General features: G+C 41.4%; 1 protein-coding gene across 25 annotated transcripts in view; it reads right to left on the bottom strand.

Moving 5' to 3' along the window:
• The window catches only part of APBB2 (amyloid beta precursor protein binding family B member 2), a 339,661-nt gene that overhangs the window by 90,677 nt on the left and 231,570 nt on the right, over positions 1-17,414 (bottom strand). For 24 of the 25 annotated variants that reach the window (XM_065596923.1, XM_065596915.1, XM_065596917.1 and 21 more), the window contains one exon: positions 1,497-1,643. In XM_065596923.1, the coding sequence (XP_065452995.1) occupies positions 1,497-1,643 (147 nt within the window). Of the gene's footprint in view, positions 1-1,496; positions 1,644-4,525; positions 4,649-17,414 lie in introns of those variants that run through there. The other variant, XM_065596939.1, reaches the window with a different exon arrangement.

The following is a 17,414-nucleotide window of genomic DNA, read 5'->3' as shown; positions in this document are numbered from 1 at the left end:
CTTTAAAAATGGGACATCTGGTCACCCTAGTGGAGACTGACAGCTCGCGATCCCCCATGTAATAACTTCCCAACCCCCCGTTTGAAAACCCTGGTCATAGTCAGCGTATGGAAGACAAAAGGAGAATTCCTTTCAGAAATCAAACATCTTTCTCCCCCCCAAAATGGTACAATCAAACACACACACACACGCACGCACGCTCCTGGACAACTCAACTTCCACGCTGCTCTCAACCTTTAATCAGCCCAGAAATGAAGGTCTGCTTGTCTTGTTTCTTAATAAGCAAACACTGGCAAGCAAAGAAACATAAAAAGTCTAAAATCATAATTTCTGTTTGCACTCTCCATTAACCAAACACTTTTTTTGGTGGTGGGTGGGTAATTTTCTTGTTTTTAAAAACCTCACTCCCAGTAGGTCAGACTCACAGGTGCATCTAAAAGAGTAAGCCTAGAGTGTACATTTACACCAGTTAGGCTCCATCTGGATTTACACAGTTTACAAAGAAGGTCAGTATCATTATCCACATTTTACAGATGGGGAAATTGAGGCACAGAGAGGTGAAATGACTTTCCCAAGATCACCCAAAGGTCAGTGGCAGAACCAAGTCTCCTGAGTCCCAGGCCAGTGCTCTATCCACTAGGCCACACTGCTACAATTACCAGTGTCATTTTCATTCTCTTTACATATCACTTCTGCATTTGGATCAAAGAGCGCAGGAAATCTAAGCTGGTGTGACTCATATGCTAAGGGGCCAGTAGAGAGCAGCATAACAAGAAAAAAAACTTGGCAGAGGGTTTAAGAAAGCCTATGTTAAAATAGATCACCCATAGCCTCTAGGATCTAGAAGCAAAAGATGCACCAAGTTGAAGTTCCTTACATTTCCTTTCCTGTTGTTAAAAGGTGTGAGAATGGAATAGGCACTGAAACAAAGCCCTCTTTAATCAATACAAGGATTTCCACTGATTTCAATGACTTTGGATCTGAGCTTATAACAGTGAGAATATAAAGGAATATTAGAGTAACTTCTACCACCTTACGCATCACCCCTGTATTTGACCCTTATCTTCAGTTTATAGCAGATGTTTTATTAACAAACTGTACAGTATACAGCCATTTAATAATTGTATTATTGGACTTGTCATGCAGCATATCTAACATATGAAGTGGAGACACAACAATTTGATTATGGCCTTTGTGACACCTGCTCTCCTAACCTCCAAGAAACAAAAATCAAGTTCACTCTCAAATTTTCTTCTCCTTTTTGCCAGCAACAGCTGCTGATACAGCAGTCCCAAGCTTGCTCTGCTTCTTTACTTTTTTTTCCATTAAAGAATACATAGAAAATTAAGGTATTTAATTTTTGTTCAATAATATTTAAAACTGGGTGGAAAACTAACATGCTTGTGTGTATTTTTAAAGATATCTTATGGAGTGGGCAGAGTGTATTTAAAGTGGGAAAAAGGGTAATGTAAAGAAAGTTCACACCATACTCTTACCTCTCCCCATATGCCAACTGTGTCTCTGATATCATTTTTACAGTAAGACAGTTGTCTGATGCAATTGTTCACAGCAACACTGCTTTTTCCAGGAGCTAGATCTTCTTCTGCCATTTCTACCCAGCCCAAAGAGCGCACAGCAAAGCACTAAAAAAAAAAAAAAACAAGGAAAGATTTGTATGTAAATCATAACTCTATATACCAACAAAGCAGTATCGATTACTTACAAAAGACTGAAGAAATCTAATGGACAGATTCCCAGTGAAGTCAATGTCAGAACTCCCCCTTTTTTTGAACAGAACAGAATCAGGTCCCCGTATTGCCATAAGATGACACTCATAGCAGATGGGTACATTAAAATGTTTCATTTGAGAATGTAAAATGAAAATATTTATTGGAAGGAACGAGATAAGATAAATGACATGTCAGAAAAAATGATACTTCTTATACCTCCATGGGGGCAGAATATGACAAAATGCTTTCAAGAATACAGTCACCAAAGGAACGTGTAAGGAATGCTTTAGGCAGTCAGTAGAATATCCTTACACCGGAAAAATAGCAACCACAGCTATGGATAAAGTAAGATGGAGGTCCTAGCTAGTATTTTCAGCCTTGATTCCAAAAAAGCTTTCGGTTTAGGCCTGTTGTGAAATCCACACATGTTATATCTCACTACTGAGTTTTAAATCACAAAACTTAATAAATAATAAATAAATCCTTAATTTATTAAGGATTACCACAATCAGTTTTACAGTAAGTTTAAGTAAGGTAGCAGACAATGGTAAATCCAAAGCATTAACTAAGAAATAAAATACTGTGTAAAGAAACAGGCTTTTAACAGTGACCCTTAAAAAAATATAATAGTATAGAGCAGAAGGATGCCAACCAGAGTTCTCAATTGGCAGAACATTGCAAGACTACATCAGTCAGCACGTATGGTGCATTTTGCAAACAAAACAAAAAGGGATACATTGCCTGGAAATATCTATGTTACTGCCACTATGGTAGATTTATAAAAGCCAGTTTTTAATATGGAAAAAACATTCATATTGTGCTGAGGCATTATAGAGAGTGAAATCCTGACCCTATTGAATTCAATGGGAGTTTTGCCATTTTCTTCGGTGGGGCCAAGATTTCACCCAGAGAGCAGCAAGAGGATTCTGCTGTCAAGTTGAGCCATAATTGCCAATAACAAATCTCTAATAGTTTTGTTGCTTCCTTCTGGTAGACATGCTGAACTTCTACTTTATTAAGAGTACCTCCCAGAAACCCCATATTATATAACACACAGTATTTTTGAAACATTCAGCATAAATTATATTGTCTATATGGATTAGTAAAATCTATGGCGTGGGGTCTTTGAAAACTTAATGAGACATTAAAATCCCCTACGTGCCAATCACAGCTTTGTTTACAGAGACATAAGCTCCAGCATGTTCCAAAAGCACAGCAGGAAAATTTATAATTAATGTAGTTAAAATCTTGCCTGCATTTAACACCATTTCTCTTTCACCATGTATATCTCTAACTCAAAAGTGGACTAAAGATTAATGTGAGCTATGGCTACACTACGAGGCTTTTAGTGACACAGCTGTGTCTCCTGCCAACAAAAAACTTCCACCCCCCATGAGCTGCAGCACCTCTGTCGGCAGGAGAGCGCTCCTGCCAACTAAACGCTGTTCACACCGACGCTTTTCATCGGTACTTTTGTCATTCGGGGTGTGTGTTTTTTTTGCCGATGAAGTTCCAGTGTAGACAAACCCGTAGAGTGGGCATTGTGTAGTCTCGATACATTACCTATTGGCTTCTTTTCAACTTCTTTGGCAGTGACTGTATTTTTTGTTTGGAAATTGTGTGCTGAACCAACTTTCTCTTGGTTCAGGAAATCAAATGATGCAATATGTATTAGCATTCAGAAATGTTTTAAATATACAATCCCTAAAAGGCCAAAATCCATTGTTCAGTGCTGCCCCCGTGTGACAAACTGGTTTCATTGTTACCAGCATCTAACCTAAAAAATTTTTAGGAATACAGGCCCCGATCTTGTAAATTACTCTGCAAACCACTGAGGTCATGCTACATTGACTGCAGGGCAGTCCTGTGTAGGATGCAGCCCAGGTGGACCAGGTTGCAGGATTAGGCCTAGAATTACTCTGTTAACATCTGTTTTTGAAATACATTTAACAAATGGGTTTTTAAAACTCGGAAGCAAAAACACAGAGATAGGTAATTCAAGTACATACAATATGTCTATTTTGGAAAGCTAATGGAGGGCAAGAACATAGAGTAGCACCTAGTGAATTAATTTTATTAATGTTTTAATCTTTATTGGGGTAGGGAAGCACAAGGGGACTAAGTAGTTTTGGAGTGAAGAGTTCTTGTTTATTTCAGCAACCCAGCTGAGCCTATTCTCAAAAAAGGAATCTGAGGCACTATCTACACTGGCAAGTTTCTGTGTTGTAACTCCCGAGGTGTATACACTGCCAAGCCACTTAGTGCGCAGAAACTGCACAGTTGCAGCACTGTAAAAAAACCATCCCAACGAGAAGCGTACAGATTTCTGCGCCAGGGCTACAGCGCTTCGGTGCCAGTGTAGATATGTGGTTTACAGCGATTACAGCACTGTGACTGGCCACTGGGAGGTGTCCCACAATGCCTGTTCTTGCCTCTCTGGTCATTGGTTTGAACTCTACTGCCCTGCCCTCAGGTGGCCAACTGTCATCCCCACCCCGTAAATTCCTTTGGAATTTTGAAAGTCCCCTTCCTGTTTGCTTGGTAATGCATGCAGTGGTCTCAGCGCATCTTTCCAGGTGGTTATGCTTGCTCCATGCACCAGGCGATTCCCCACTTAGAGCAATGCTGAGCTGCTGGACCACATCAGCATTTGGGGAGAGAAGTCCAGTCCTAGCTATGCTCCAATCATAGGAATTATGATACCTATGGACAGATTTCACAATGCATGACAAAGAGGCTATGACCGGGACACACTGGAGTGCAGGGTCAAAGTGAAGGAAATGTAGAACGCCTACCATTGCTGCATACAGGCGAGCCACATAGGGGTCAGGGGGGAAGCCACAGTCTTGGAGAAGACACTCCCCTGATTCCCTGCTCACCCTCAGCAGCGAGATATCTTCCATAATATGCTGTGGAAAGTGTGAGGAAAGGAATGATTATCAGGCCCCCCTACAGTGCTGTCTCTCCCCAAGAGCCACGTGCCCAGTGTACAGCAGGGTCCGGGAAGAGTGATTTACCCTGCCCCTGCAGCTACTCACCATTTTGGGGGTCTTGTGGCTCATGTGTGCTTGCCTGGGATCAGCCAGTTAGTGACAGGTGTGAGAGTACTGGCTGTGTTTTAAAGCACTGAATCAGTGCTGTCTGTGTTGCAAACAATGCTGCTTCTGTAAAATGTTGCATTTAAACTTCACAGAGATGACCTTGGGAGCCCAGCCTCCCTCTTTGTTATTGGTGGCTGAACAGCTGTGCAGAATTAGAAAGCAGTCAAGGATAACCAAGGAGGACTTTCTGCATGATGTTATGATGCACTCCGTGACCAAGAAGCAGGAATTGAAGGAGTGGCGGGACAGCAAGAAGAACCACCGAAAGGAGAATGCGGCATGCCAGAATGAAGCCACGGAGCGGCTCTTAAACATTATGGAGCGCCAAGCAGACACACTCCAGGCTACATTAGCTCTACAAACCAAGCAGTTCCGCGCCTGCCCTCCCCTGCAGCCGCTGTCACAAAACTCTTTCCCATGTTCCCATAGATACCGCCAACACACTTACTCCTGGCTCCAGTCTATACCCACGGCATTCTGCTCTTCCTCCCTCACAGTCCAGCACTGCAGACGCCCACTACCCACTGCCCTCAACACCCATCCCGCTGCAGTTTGGCCCTTCTGAAGTACAATATCCGCTGCATTGTACTCCAAAGGAGAAGGTTGGATATGATCCCTGGACATACACAAATCTTTAGCCATCCCGGGATCCCACCTCCTCCTGGGACCTTCCCTTCCCCCATCCCGCTCACTGCTGATGTTTTTCTTTGTTTGAATCTCTCCTCCTGTTCTTATTTTTTAATAAAAGTATTGTGTAGGTTTGAAAGCAATCTTTATTCTATTAATTAATTGAAAGCAAATAGAGCCCGGCAAAGCAACAAACAATTATGTTAAACCTTCGTATTTCATCATCTGCACCAATCACCTCCTAGCATTACAAGCACTGCAATCCCGAGCATAGCAACAAATATTAGTGGATTTCAGCTTCAAATTTCTGCCTCAAGGCATCCCTGGATCCTTATGGCCCCGCGCTGTGCCCCTCTAATAGTCCTGGTCTCTGGCTGTTCAAACTCAGCCTCCAGGTGCTGAGTCTCTGCGGTCCAGCCCTGAGTGAAGCTTTCACTCTTCCCTTCACAAATATTATGGAGCATACAGTATGTGGCTATAAGCATAGGAATATTGTCATCGGCCAGGTCCGGTTTCCCATAGAGGTAGCACCAGGGGGCCTTTGAATAGCCAAAAGCACACTCAACAATCATTCTGTACTTGCTCAGCCTGTTGTTGAACCGCTCCTTGCTGCTGACGAATTGCTCTGTGTATGGCTTCATAAGCCATGGCATTAAAGAGTAGGTGGGGGTCTCCCAGGATCACAATGGGCATTTTGACTTCCCCTACAGCGATCTTCTGGTCCGGGAAGAAAGTCCCTGCTTGCAGCTTCCTGAACAAGCCAGTGTTCCGAACGATGCATGCGTTGTGCGTCGTGCACCCTTCTGGACCAGCCTGCGTTAATGTCTGTGAAATGCCCACAGTGATTCACAAGTGCCTGGAGAACTATTGAGAAATACCCCTTACAATTAATGTACTCGGTGGCTAGGTGATCTGGTGCCAGAATTGGAATATGCGTGCCATCTATCGCCCCTCCACAGTTAGGGAAGCCCATTTGTGCAATGTCATGCCCAAAGTCACGGTCTTTCAGAACAGGATGCGATTAATGGCCTTGCACACTTCCATGAAGACGAGTCCAACGGTCAACTTTCCCACTCTGAACTGGTTAACAACCAATTGGTAGCAGTCTGGAATAGCCAGCTTCCACATTGCAATTGCCACATGCTTCTTCAACATCAGAGCAGCTCTCATTCTCGTGTCCTTGCGCCATAGGGCTGGGGAAAGATTATCACATGATCCCATGAATGTGGCTTTCTCATCCGAAAGTTCTGCAGCCACTGCTCATCATCCCAGACGTGCATCACGATGTGATCCCACCACTCAGTGCTTGTTTCCTGAGCCCAAAAGCGGCGTTCCACTGTGGTCAGCACCTCTGGTAATGACATAAGCAAACTCGTGGAAAGATCAACGTCGCACTCCTCTCGCATTTGTAGTTTACAGAATAACTCCAGTGCCTCTCATGATGTGTTGCTCAGAGCAAGCAGCATACTGGTCAACAATTTGGTTTGCATTCCTGCAGCCCGAAGAGGCAGGGCGCACAGTACACAAACCTTTGAAGGTTATGGTATATTTTTTAGTTATTTATTAATGAAAGTCTGTCTTTCTACTGGTCTTACAGCAGCAAGGCATAAGCAGAGGTAGATCTTATACAAACTATGACTGTTTACAAAAAACTCTTAGCAATGTTAACTTTTAAAATTTTAGTATTTAATATATAGAAGATATTCCTCACAAAATGGTCAAAATTAGCACCAGATTACAAAACATACACCACTTTGTAATTCTAAGTTAGATCTTACCACTTGACAGCACTTTGAAAAATACAGATTGTATATTCATAAAAATGGAAAAAATAATTTCATAGAAACAGTATTATTGCTTTTGAGTAAATACCAAATTATTATTTTTTGCAACATTCGAAATATTTAGTATCCAATACATCTTCGAGTGCTTAAACACATATTACTTCGATACATACCACACAAAGATTTTAAATCACTAAATTGACATTTATTAAAAAAACAAAAATGGCTTATTTGCAAATTTCTTTTCTCAGAGCTAGTATGTGCACTCACCCACCACTGATTGGTAGAATCTTTTACTGTGCACTGAAGCAGTTCTGATTTGTCAATCACAGGCTTTCCTGAAGTGATGGGCCTACCCTATACTCCAGACTATTTTGTCCATAAACTATTTTGAAAAGTAATTAACAATGTATAATATATAATTTATTAAACAAAAAACATTATGCAAATTGTGTAAAACTCCTCTGCGTGTATGGGTAAAAACTCAAACGCATCAAAGTTTTATGTCAGATAGAAATAGTATCTTGAAATAAGGAAATTAAGTCATGACTTTTTTTTCGTCCTGCAAAGCATGTTTACTGAATTGATGCTGCTGGGAGCTAACATTAAACTTTAACCAAATGGGCACAAAACGTGGAGGAGAAATGGTGAAATTAGGAGGGAACTACAGCTTGAAGTATTTTTCAGCCCAAAGCTGCCTCTGAAGAAGCCAAAATGTCCACTTTATAACATTTAATAATGATTACAAATCTCTTCTGTCACTTACAGGATCTATTGGCCCATGAAGTACTCACAGCTCTTCCTGAATGTGCCAGAACATCTACTAGGGATGCTAAGCCTTGATTTTTGTAAGCCTTTTCAATACACTTTCTATTGTGTCTGGAAATATAGATTTTATTGTGGTAGCATCCACAATGTGCTAGTTACTTTCAAAACACAGAAAAAAGACAATTCCAGCACTGAGCAGAGTACAATTCAAAAAGGCAAAGTCAGAAGGAGGATAGGAGCAAGGGACACAAAATACAGGTAACAGGATCAGGATGATGATGACAGGAGCATATCTTAGTTACAACTAAATTTATCTGGATTTTTGCTCTTCTTTTGTTAAACACATTAAACTCTCCACTTGCTCTACCCATTCAATTCCAGTGTTACAGTTACAGAGTAAACTGTGTTTTAGACCCCTTTGTAGTCTCCCTTGAGTGCACCTCTCTGGTAACACACTTGGCCTTCCACCCCCTCTCAATGGTGGACCCCCACAATTCAACCACTCTGGGACTTGACTTCTGGGCTGCATACCCCATTTTCTACCTCTTTTAACATGACAGGCCCAACAGTATTTGGTACCTGCAAGAAAACGCTAAAATATTCTTTATTCACCCAAAGGTATAAAACAAACAATGAAAGGGGACAAATAAAAGGCTACTATGCTTGGGTCTTACCTTAACCTTTCCTGGGGGGATAGAGGGTGTGAGTGTCTGGGCTGGGGGCGTGTGTGTCCCACAACGAGTGTCTGAGTTGGGGAGGGCCACTGCTGGGCTCTCGGGAGGGAAAGGGGTGGGAATGTCTGGGCTGGGGGGTCCCGCAGCTGGGCTCTGGGGTGGGGGAGAAGGGGTCTGAGTGTCTGGACCCCCAGCTGGGCTCTGGGGGGAAAGGGGCAGAAAAGCAGGAACTGGGTTGTCATATGAGTTTCTTTAACTCTCTACTCCTGGGGGAATTTTTAATTTTTTGGCACAGAATCCCCCCAGGAGTAACTATGTCCTGTAGAATGGGGAATTAACCCTGAGTATGAATTCTAGAAGGTTCTAACAACTGCCATTTTTGAAGATGCAGTATTATTATCTCACTGTAAAAGCTCTTACGTCAGAGACTTTCACCATGAATGTGTCAGCAAAGAAGAATCAGACCATGCAAAGGAAGTGACACCACTCTGAGAGGTTCAAATGGAGAACTAAATAAGCTATACATCGTAGTGTTGCAAAACAACTGAAAAATTAAGCAACTGAGCTGCTAACAAAAACATCTACTCTCTCCTTTAAATCAGCGACTATTCTGGAAGACTAGAGAGTATTGTTTCCATCTTTAAGAGAGGTTCTGGGGTGAACTGGGAAATTACAGACCAGTAGCTTTACTTCAGTACCAAGTAATGTGATTGAAACTATACAATATAATAGGGACAAACCAGCAGGGCTTCTGGAGCGGCTCAATATTCCTTTCCAATGCATTAGAATCTTCTGAGGATGTTAAAAACAACAACACTGAATGAAGAAAAACCAGCTATTTGTACTTTTAGAAAGTCTTTGACTAAGTCCCTCACAAAAGGCTATTATGACAACTAAGTTGTCAAGTGTTGAGATAGAATATACCTTTTAAAAATACATCCAGTCTTGATTTAAGACTCTAAGGCCTGCTTTACAGACAGATTTTGTACTGGTATAATTATTTTGGTTAGGGGTGTGATTTTTTTCCTAAATATTTATACTGGTACATCCTTAGTGTGGATACAATTGCAGCAATATAAAAAGATACTTTACATTGCTTATTACCTTTCCTCTACAAGAATAAGATATACTAGTATAGTACATATGCACTAGGGGAAGGGACTGTACTGTATTAATTATATTAGTATAGTTAATGTGGTACAACTTCTGTGTTTAGAAAAGCACTAATTGATGGAGAATTTACCACATCCCTCAGAAAGCTGTTAAATGGTTAATTACATTTAAAAATATGTCTTATTTCCAGTTGGAATTTTTCTGACTGCAACTTCCAGCCATTAGATCTTTGTCTGTCAGGCTACAGCTGACTGGAACTCCCTTCTAAAAGAACCAATTTCAAAGCCAAAAGTAGAAAATAAGCATGCTGACATGCAGATCTAGTAAGAGCTCATTCTTAAGAATTATAAAATGAGCTTGTAGCATGATAGGTCCCTCAGTTCAAAACAGTTTTGAATGAAACCACACACTTGAATGTGTTGATCATCTTCCAGGTTGATCATCTTCTAGAGGTGAGTATCCATTGCCATATTTTGGCCTTTCTTGACTAGCATTTACCCTTTAAAAGGTATGTCTACACTGCAGATCAGCCCCAAGGGGTTCGGTAGGTCCAAGCGGAGATGGCTAGACCCAGCTGCCAGCAGTGCTGCAAGGTCCACACTGCTGTTTTAGCATGATATCTTGAGCCACACGGGTGTCTCTTCCTGGGCTGGGAAGCACACTCTCAGTGTAGCGTAGTTATACCCAAACAGGCATCCCCACCTAGAATCTGTTCCCCTGCCGAGTTCTATTCAGTAGCATGCCACATATATTGGAGAGCCTTTGCTCAATTTAAAATTGCTTAGTACAAGGGACCTTGGCTATAAAACATGAAAGCATACTAGGAACAGGTTGTGTTATGAACAGAGGATTCACACATTGTATAAAATCCAAATGTATCCCCTTCCTAAGGCTTAGGTTTATTGGTAACTTGAATAATAACAAATTTTAGCCTCAACTTTCTCCCCAGACTTGGCTATCTCTAGAGCAGGGGTTGGCAACCTTTCAGAAGTGGTGTGCCAAGTCTTCATTTATTCACTCTAATTTAAGGTTTTGTGTGCCAGTAATACATTTTAACATTTTTAGAAGGTCTCTCTCTCTCTAAGTCTATATTATATAACTAAACTATTGTTGTATGTAAAGTAAATAAGGTTTTTAAAATATTTAAGAAGCTTCATTTAAAATTAAATTAAAATGCAGATCTTTTCCTTGCTTAATTTTTCAATGTCTGGCACGTATTTGGATACTTTAAGCTGCACACCCACACAGGCTTGAGTGATCAGCTGTTAACCGGCTCCGAGAAGGACAGAAGACAGATTTCATGTGTGAAAATACCCGTTCACACAGGTACGAGGATCCAAATGCTGAAAGCATCACAAACGCAATTTTCTTCAAACAGTTAAATTTCACTGGCAGGGATGTCAGCAGGTCAGAATAGAGGCCTCATGATCTCTCTCGGTAGCTTCAAGTGCACTCCGCAGATCTCCAAACTTTGATGCCCACAATTCTGACCTTTTTAACTGAATGAGCTGCATTTCAAAATCTTCAACACCCATCCACTGAAATACAGACAAATCCAAATTGCTTTCGTTGAACTTTTCAGGTTTAATTAGAAAAGAAAGCATTGGGCCAAATTGCTGGAAATCTTGAAATCTGTCAGAAAATTCTGATTCCAGTTCTTGCATGTACATTTTAATCTCATCGACACTGACAGTGCAACTTGTCAATAGCTGTTTTATGTGTTGGAAGTAGCAGAAACTCAAAGTTCGAATATCCCGAGAAAAAACTGCTAGTTTTACAACAAATGCCTTCCAGGCTTCATAAAGATCCAGAACCATTTGCCCAGCACCCTGGAGACAGAGGTGGAGTTCGTTTAAGTGAGTGGTGATGTCAGTTAGAAACATGAGCTTATACAGCGATTTGTCATCATCCAGTTCAGAGTAGTTTTGCCCTTTTTCCGACAAAAAGGCCTTGATTGCATCAAAACAGTTTACAAAGTGCATCAAAACCTTGCCACGACTTAGCCACCGAATGTTGCTGTGAAGTGGAATGTCGTTATAAGCACTGTCCATCTCTTCTCGCAGTGCTTGAAACTGTCTGAGAGTCAAAGCAGATTGAGCAACAAGGAAATTCACAATTCGCACCACTGTATTCATCACATTATTAAGCTCTGAATTAGAAATTTTAGCACACAGGTTTTCTTGATGGATGATACAGTGAAATTTGACTGTTGGGAGGCCAATTTGATCTTCAAGTAACTTTACAAATCCCTTCTGTTTTCCGAGCAGCATCTGTTGTCACACAAAATGTTTTTCTGAAGTCAACTAATATAATAATAAAATAATAAATAATAATAATAAAATATTTTTCTGATGTCAGAGACAGGCAGTTCTTTTATTCTATATACGATAATATCTTTATTTGGCAAATCATTGAACAGAACCTCCGAACTGCCGAGAAAAACTTCTTTTATATATTCCCCATCTGTAAGCGGGGATTTTTGTGTGGCTTGATTTTTACTTACACTTAAGCATTTAAAACCACTGCTTTGCTTCTCATATCCTGCTACTGCCTTTTTGATCGATTCAGTCTTGTCTGCTTCATCAAGAAAGGTTTTCTCGTGCTTCATTTCAAAATGTCGTTGAACACTTGATATGCGACAAACAACACTTTCACAACAGAAAGCACAAACAGCTTTTGAATATTCCTTCTTTTGAATAAATCCAAATGTGTCTGTCCAAGAAGGCTGAAATGAATGGACATCTAACTTTGCTGGTGGCTGGGACCCCGGCTGGCAGGGGGCCGGCGGACAGAACCCCAGGCCGGCAGCAGGGCCCCGAGGCCGGCGGCCAGGATCTGGGCAGTGTGAGTACCACTGAAAAGCAGCTTGCGTGACATAGGTTGCTTACCCCTGCTCTAGAGTTTGCCCTTCAGGAACTTTGCCCCAGAACACAATTCCCTGTCCCCCTGAGAAAAGTTCCATCTCTTATATCCTAGTTGGATCTCACTTAATACACCTTCTAATTACACTGCATCTTCATTTAGGGTTCAAGCTGTGGGAAATGACTCAGGGGAGACCTGCATCCCCTGTTCAGGGTTCCAGAGTCTGCTGCCCAATAACAGATATCTTAGATGGTTTATCATTAACACAGTATATACTACCACAGCAGAAACTATTTGTTTATATACTTACTAGATATAGCCAAGAGTATTGGGATCCTATGGTAAGAGACCCATGTGTGTGCTGCAGTGGGAGTAGGAGAATTTGTGTTTGATTGTACAAGCCTTATTCATTATGGTGAGCATTTACTCGTACAAGTAGTCCCACTGAAGCCAATGGGATTACTCTCCTCAGTAAATGCTCACCGAAGGTTGCACAATCAGATCTTAACAGCATACAGTACATAGGTTACTGCCTGGCCCTACCAAGTAGAAAACCAGCAGATACCATCAACATACTTCAATTGGTTTTTACTGGCCTCTGTTGATTTCAGTTGGAGGACAAATGATTCCCAGGAACAAGAAGTCCAGATTAACTCTTTCAAAACCCGAGGCTGACTTTTTAAAACCAAAAAGAATCTGATGAAAATTTCAAAAAGGGCTAATGGTGGTTTAACATAGTTTTTGTATTTAATGCAAAAATACTCTATAAAAAGAACAACAATGAGTTGCAGCAGAGTGTCTTGAATCATGCATGACCTAATTCTCAAATCAGGCTTAGTTGAGTTAGCTGAAAGCACAATTGTTTAATTATTCAGCACACTAATACAGCAGCACTGTTACCCGGCCCCATCAGTGGTACCTGCTAAATGAGAGAGAGCGCGTGCATTACTGTTCTGGACTAAATGGGCTTTGTTGCTGCATTTACGTTTTTTCTAGAACTAATACATAAGCAAAAATTAGTCATGCTGAAAACCACAGAATGCAGAACTGCTAGGACTCTGGCTTTGCAATGGCATCAAAATAGACATGCCTATTAATGCTGATTAGTTGAGTGTCTCCATTCCAAACTATTTTCAAAGCTTTATGTATCTGCCACCCAGAACATTTTGCTCTAAAAGGAAACATAAAATGCTCATACCTCATGAGCAGTTATTTTAATATGTTACAATTCAAAGCAATCCACTCGGCCCTTTTGGAGTTATAGGTGCCAACCTCACTTCTCTTCACTCCTCAAAAACCTATACTGAGTCATTTGGTGAATTTGCAGAATTATCTTATAAAATTAAATTCTACAGGCTCAGGCTCTTATTTTATCTACAGCAGTGGTTCCCAGGGTTCCCAAACTGTGGACAGCAGGGCTAGGGCTAGTCCCCATGGGGGGCATGGAGGAAGCACCACCCAGCCCTGCTCCAGCCACAGTTTGAGCCCCAGCCATGGCCGTGATCCCAGCTCCGCTCCCTGGCCCCAGCCAGAGTTCTGGTCCTGATTCTTGGCCCCCAACCCCAACTGCAGCTCCTGACCGAGGCCCTGCTCCTAGCCCCCGCCTGCAGCTGTAGCTTTGGGTGTGCGGGGGCGCGGATAGGTTCTGTGACGGGTTGGATCACAGAACCCCCTTGGGAGCTGCCACTTGATGTGCCAAGACTACTTCTGCCCCTGCTTTCCTGCCCCGCCAGCCTGGGACTTCAGTGCCCTGCCTGGTTTGAGGCAGACTCACTAGCCTGCTGCAAACCCAGATCCAGGTCTGAATCACGTCCCCTAACAGCTGTAGGCTTACCTGAAAGCAGCTAACAGAAGAGTTCTTGTCTTTAACACTCAGATGCTCAACTCCCAATGGGGTCTAAACCCAAATAAATCCGTTTTACTCTGTATAAAGCTTATGCAGGGTAAACTCAAACTGTTCGCCCTCTATAACACTGATAGAGAGATATGCACAGCTGTTTGCCCACCCAGGTATTAATACATACTGCTGGTTAATTAATAAGTAAAAAGTGATTTTATTAAATACGGAAAGTAGGATTTAAGTGGTTCCAAGTAGTGACAGACAGAACAAAGTAAGTAACCAAGCAAAATAAAATAAAACACGCAAATCTATGTCTAATCAAACTGAATACAGATAATCTCACCAGTTCCAGAATGCTTCCTTTTACAGACTAATCTCCTTTTAGTCTGGGTCCAGCAATCACTCACACCCCTTGCAGTCACTGTCCTTTGTTCCAGTTTCTTTCAGGTAACTTTAGGGGTGGTGAGGCTCTCTCTTTAGCCAGCTGAAGACAAAATGGAGGGGTCTCCCCTGGGCTTAAATAGACTTTCTCTCGTGGGTGGAGACCTCCTCCTGTCTCCTATGCAAAGTCCAGCTACAAAATGGAGTATTGAAGTCACCTGGGCAAGTCATATGTCCATGCATGACTGAGTTCCTTACCAGCCAAGCCACATTCCTGGGAAAGTCCAGATTTGGATTGGTGTCTCCAAATTCATTGTTGGCTTAAGTTTTTCTTGATGGGGCACTTACTGAGAACAGTCTTTTCTCAGGAAACTGACCAACTGCTTCACTACAGCCTACTTAGAATCAAACAAGTATGCAGCCAATATTCATAATTCCGAATACCAAAATGATACATGCATATAAATAGGATTAATAAAGTCAGTAGATCATGACCTTTACAGAGATATGTTACATGGCATATGTAGCATAAAACACATTCTAGTTATGTTATATATATTTCCATAAAGCCTTATGGGTGGCACTGTCACAGGGTGGGTAAGGGGGGGCATGACAGAAAAAAATTGGGGACCACTGATCTACAGGAACAGAATTTTGTGCTCTTTCTTAAAACAAAAATAGTCACATATTGAAGGATTCGTGCAATAAGAAAGCCATACTCGCATAAACTTGGTGTGAGCAGGTGACTTGCCCACCTGCTCTAAAACACAGTCCACATACTCTTCCTGAGGTGTGGCTTTAATAATAAACAAAATAAAACCACATGAACTTCTGTATACATTTTTTCAGCCTGTTCACTAGGTTCTCTAGTTCAGATCCAAGATCCTTCTGTCAAGGAATCCTAGGTCTGAAGCAGACCAAACAAACAGGGAAAGGAGAAGATAAATACAGCAGGATGAAGGAAAGACTGTAGGATGTGCAAACTACATATTGTACTCAGATCCTTTGGATCCTGTTTGGGATATTGAGGGATGAAAGGCACTATAAATACACAAATAATATTCATGAAAACATTTAAAACTGAATGAAACAACTCCCTTCATCCAAAAGTATAGTACCAAAGGTTTAATTTGGCATAGGCAATGGGCATCTTGCGTTTTCCCCATATCCTCCCTACAATTTTAATGTTCTATTGTAGAAGGGAAGGCCAAAGCTTCAGAACAGTATCATTGACTGGAGCTTTCATTCCCTACTCTGCTAGTCCACAAAGGACTCTCTGCAAAGAAAATTAAACCAATTCAATTGGCCGAGCAGAGAGTACTTCCAAAGGAGTGCAGCAAACTAGGCGACATTGCTCTGGAACAGCAGGAGTATGATCTTGGAAGGAACAACAAAGCAAAAGGGTTGGAAGAGTGTAGAGGACACACAAAAGTGGGATGTTAGAGGGACCGCAATGAAAAACTCCTAGGACAGGATGAGGAACACCCCACAATTTTTTCCTCCCCTAAAAAATCATGGTGGGGAAAGTAGGTAGGATATGGAAAAATGGCACTAATTCCTTAGTTTTAGCATTGAGTGTATAGATTAATGTCCTTGGTTACTAATCCAATTAATAGTGGGAGCTAAGTATAGGTAACCAAAGGAAAGTGAGAAATTAAACTCCCGCACCATAAAATGTTTCAATACCCTCATCTAAAATGGTAGAGAACAGACCTAAAAGATCTCCTAAGGCTCCAGGATGAGATCCAGGGTTGACAACTTCACTCCTCAAGCACAATGGGACTTTCTACCCTAGGGGCAACGTTCAGTCGTACAGACAATGGAGGATTCTCAGGGGACCAGTCCGGGACTATGGAATGAACATCTGCAGGAACTAAGAACCTATGCAAACCTGATCACCTTCAACTCCAAGTTCAAGGTGCACTCCTGCAACCTTGCCTTCTCTGAGAAACATATACCAATGTGTACATATATAGCAATATGTACATTAAAGTCATTATTTAAAAAAAACCACACCAAATCAAAACACTTTACTGTACACACAGTTCTCCCCCTGGGGAGAGGATGAGCATGAACAAACCACATTTGATAGATGTTAGTCAGGTCAATTAGTGCACTACTGACAGATGCTTAGATACTATGGTTATGAGGGAGGCATAAGAACACATATAGACTAGACTGGAAGGAGTAAAGGTAGAAGAGAGCCTCTTGTAAATGAAAATGAAATGAAAAGACTGGAATGTATGTGTGTGAAAATACCACCGTGATGGGTGCTCTAGAAATACAGATGAATTTGATTTCATCTGATAGACATGCAAAATCCAGTATGAACATCTACATAATCGGAACACATTGTCTTTGATCCCCCATTTCACTAATGAAACCTGGGCTATTCACAGTTTCTTTATTTCTTACATCACCCAAGACATCAAGCCTGATATACTCAGCCAATTTCCCTTAGTGTCTTTTTTAAAAGGTTACTTCTCCTACCTGGAGACTTTCTACATATATCATTACATTATTTAGCAAGTCAT

This window comes from Chrysemys picta, chromosome 5, assembly GCF_011386835.1.
Source record: "Chrysemys picta bellii isolate R12L10 chromosome 5, ASM1138683v2, whole genome shotgun sequence".
NCBI classification, from domain to species: Eukaryota; Metazoa; Chordata; order Testudines; family Emydidae; genus Chrysemys; species Chrysemys picta.
The sequence above is the reverse complement of the archived record's forward strand: the minus strand, read 5'-3'. Positions and strand labels throughout refer to the sequence as shown.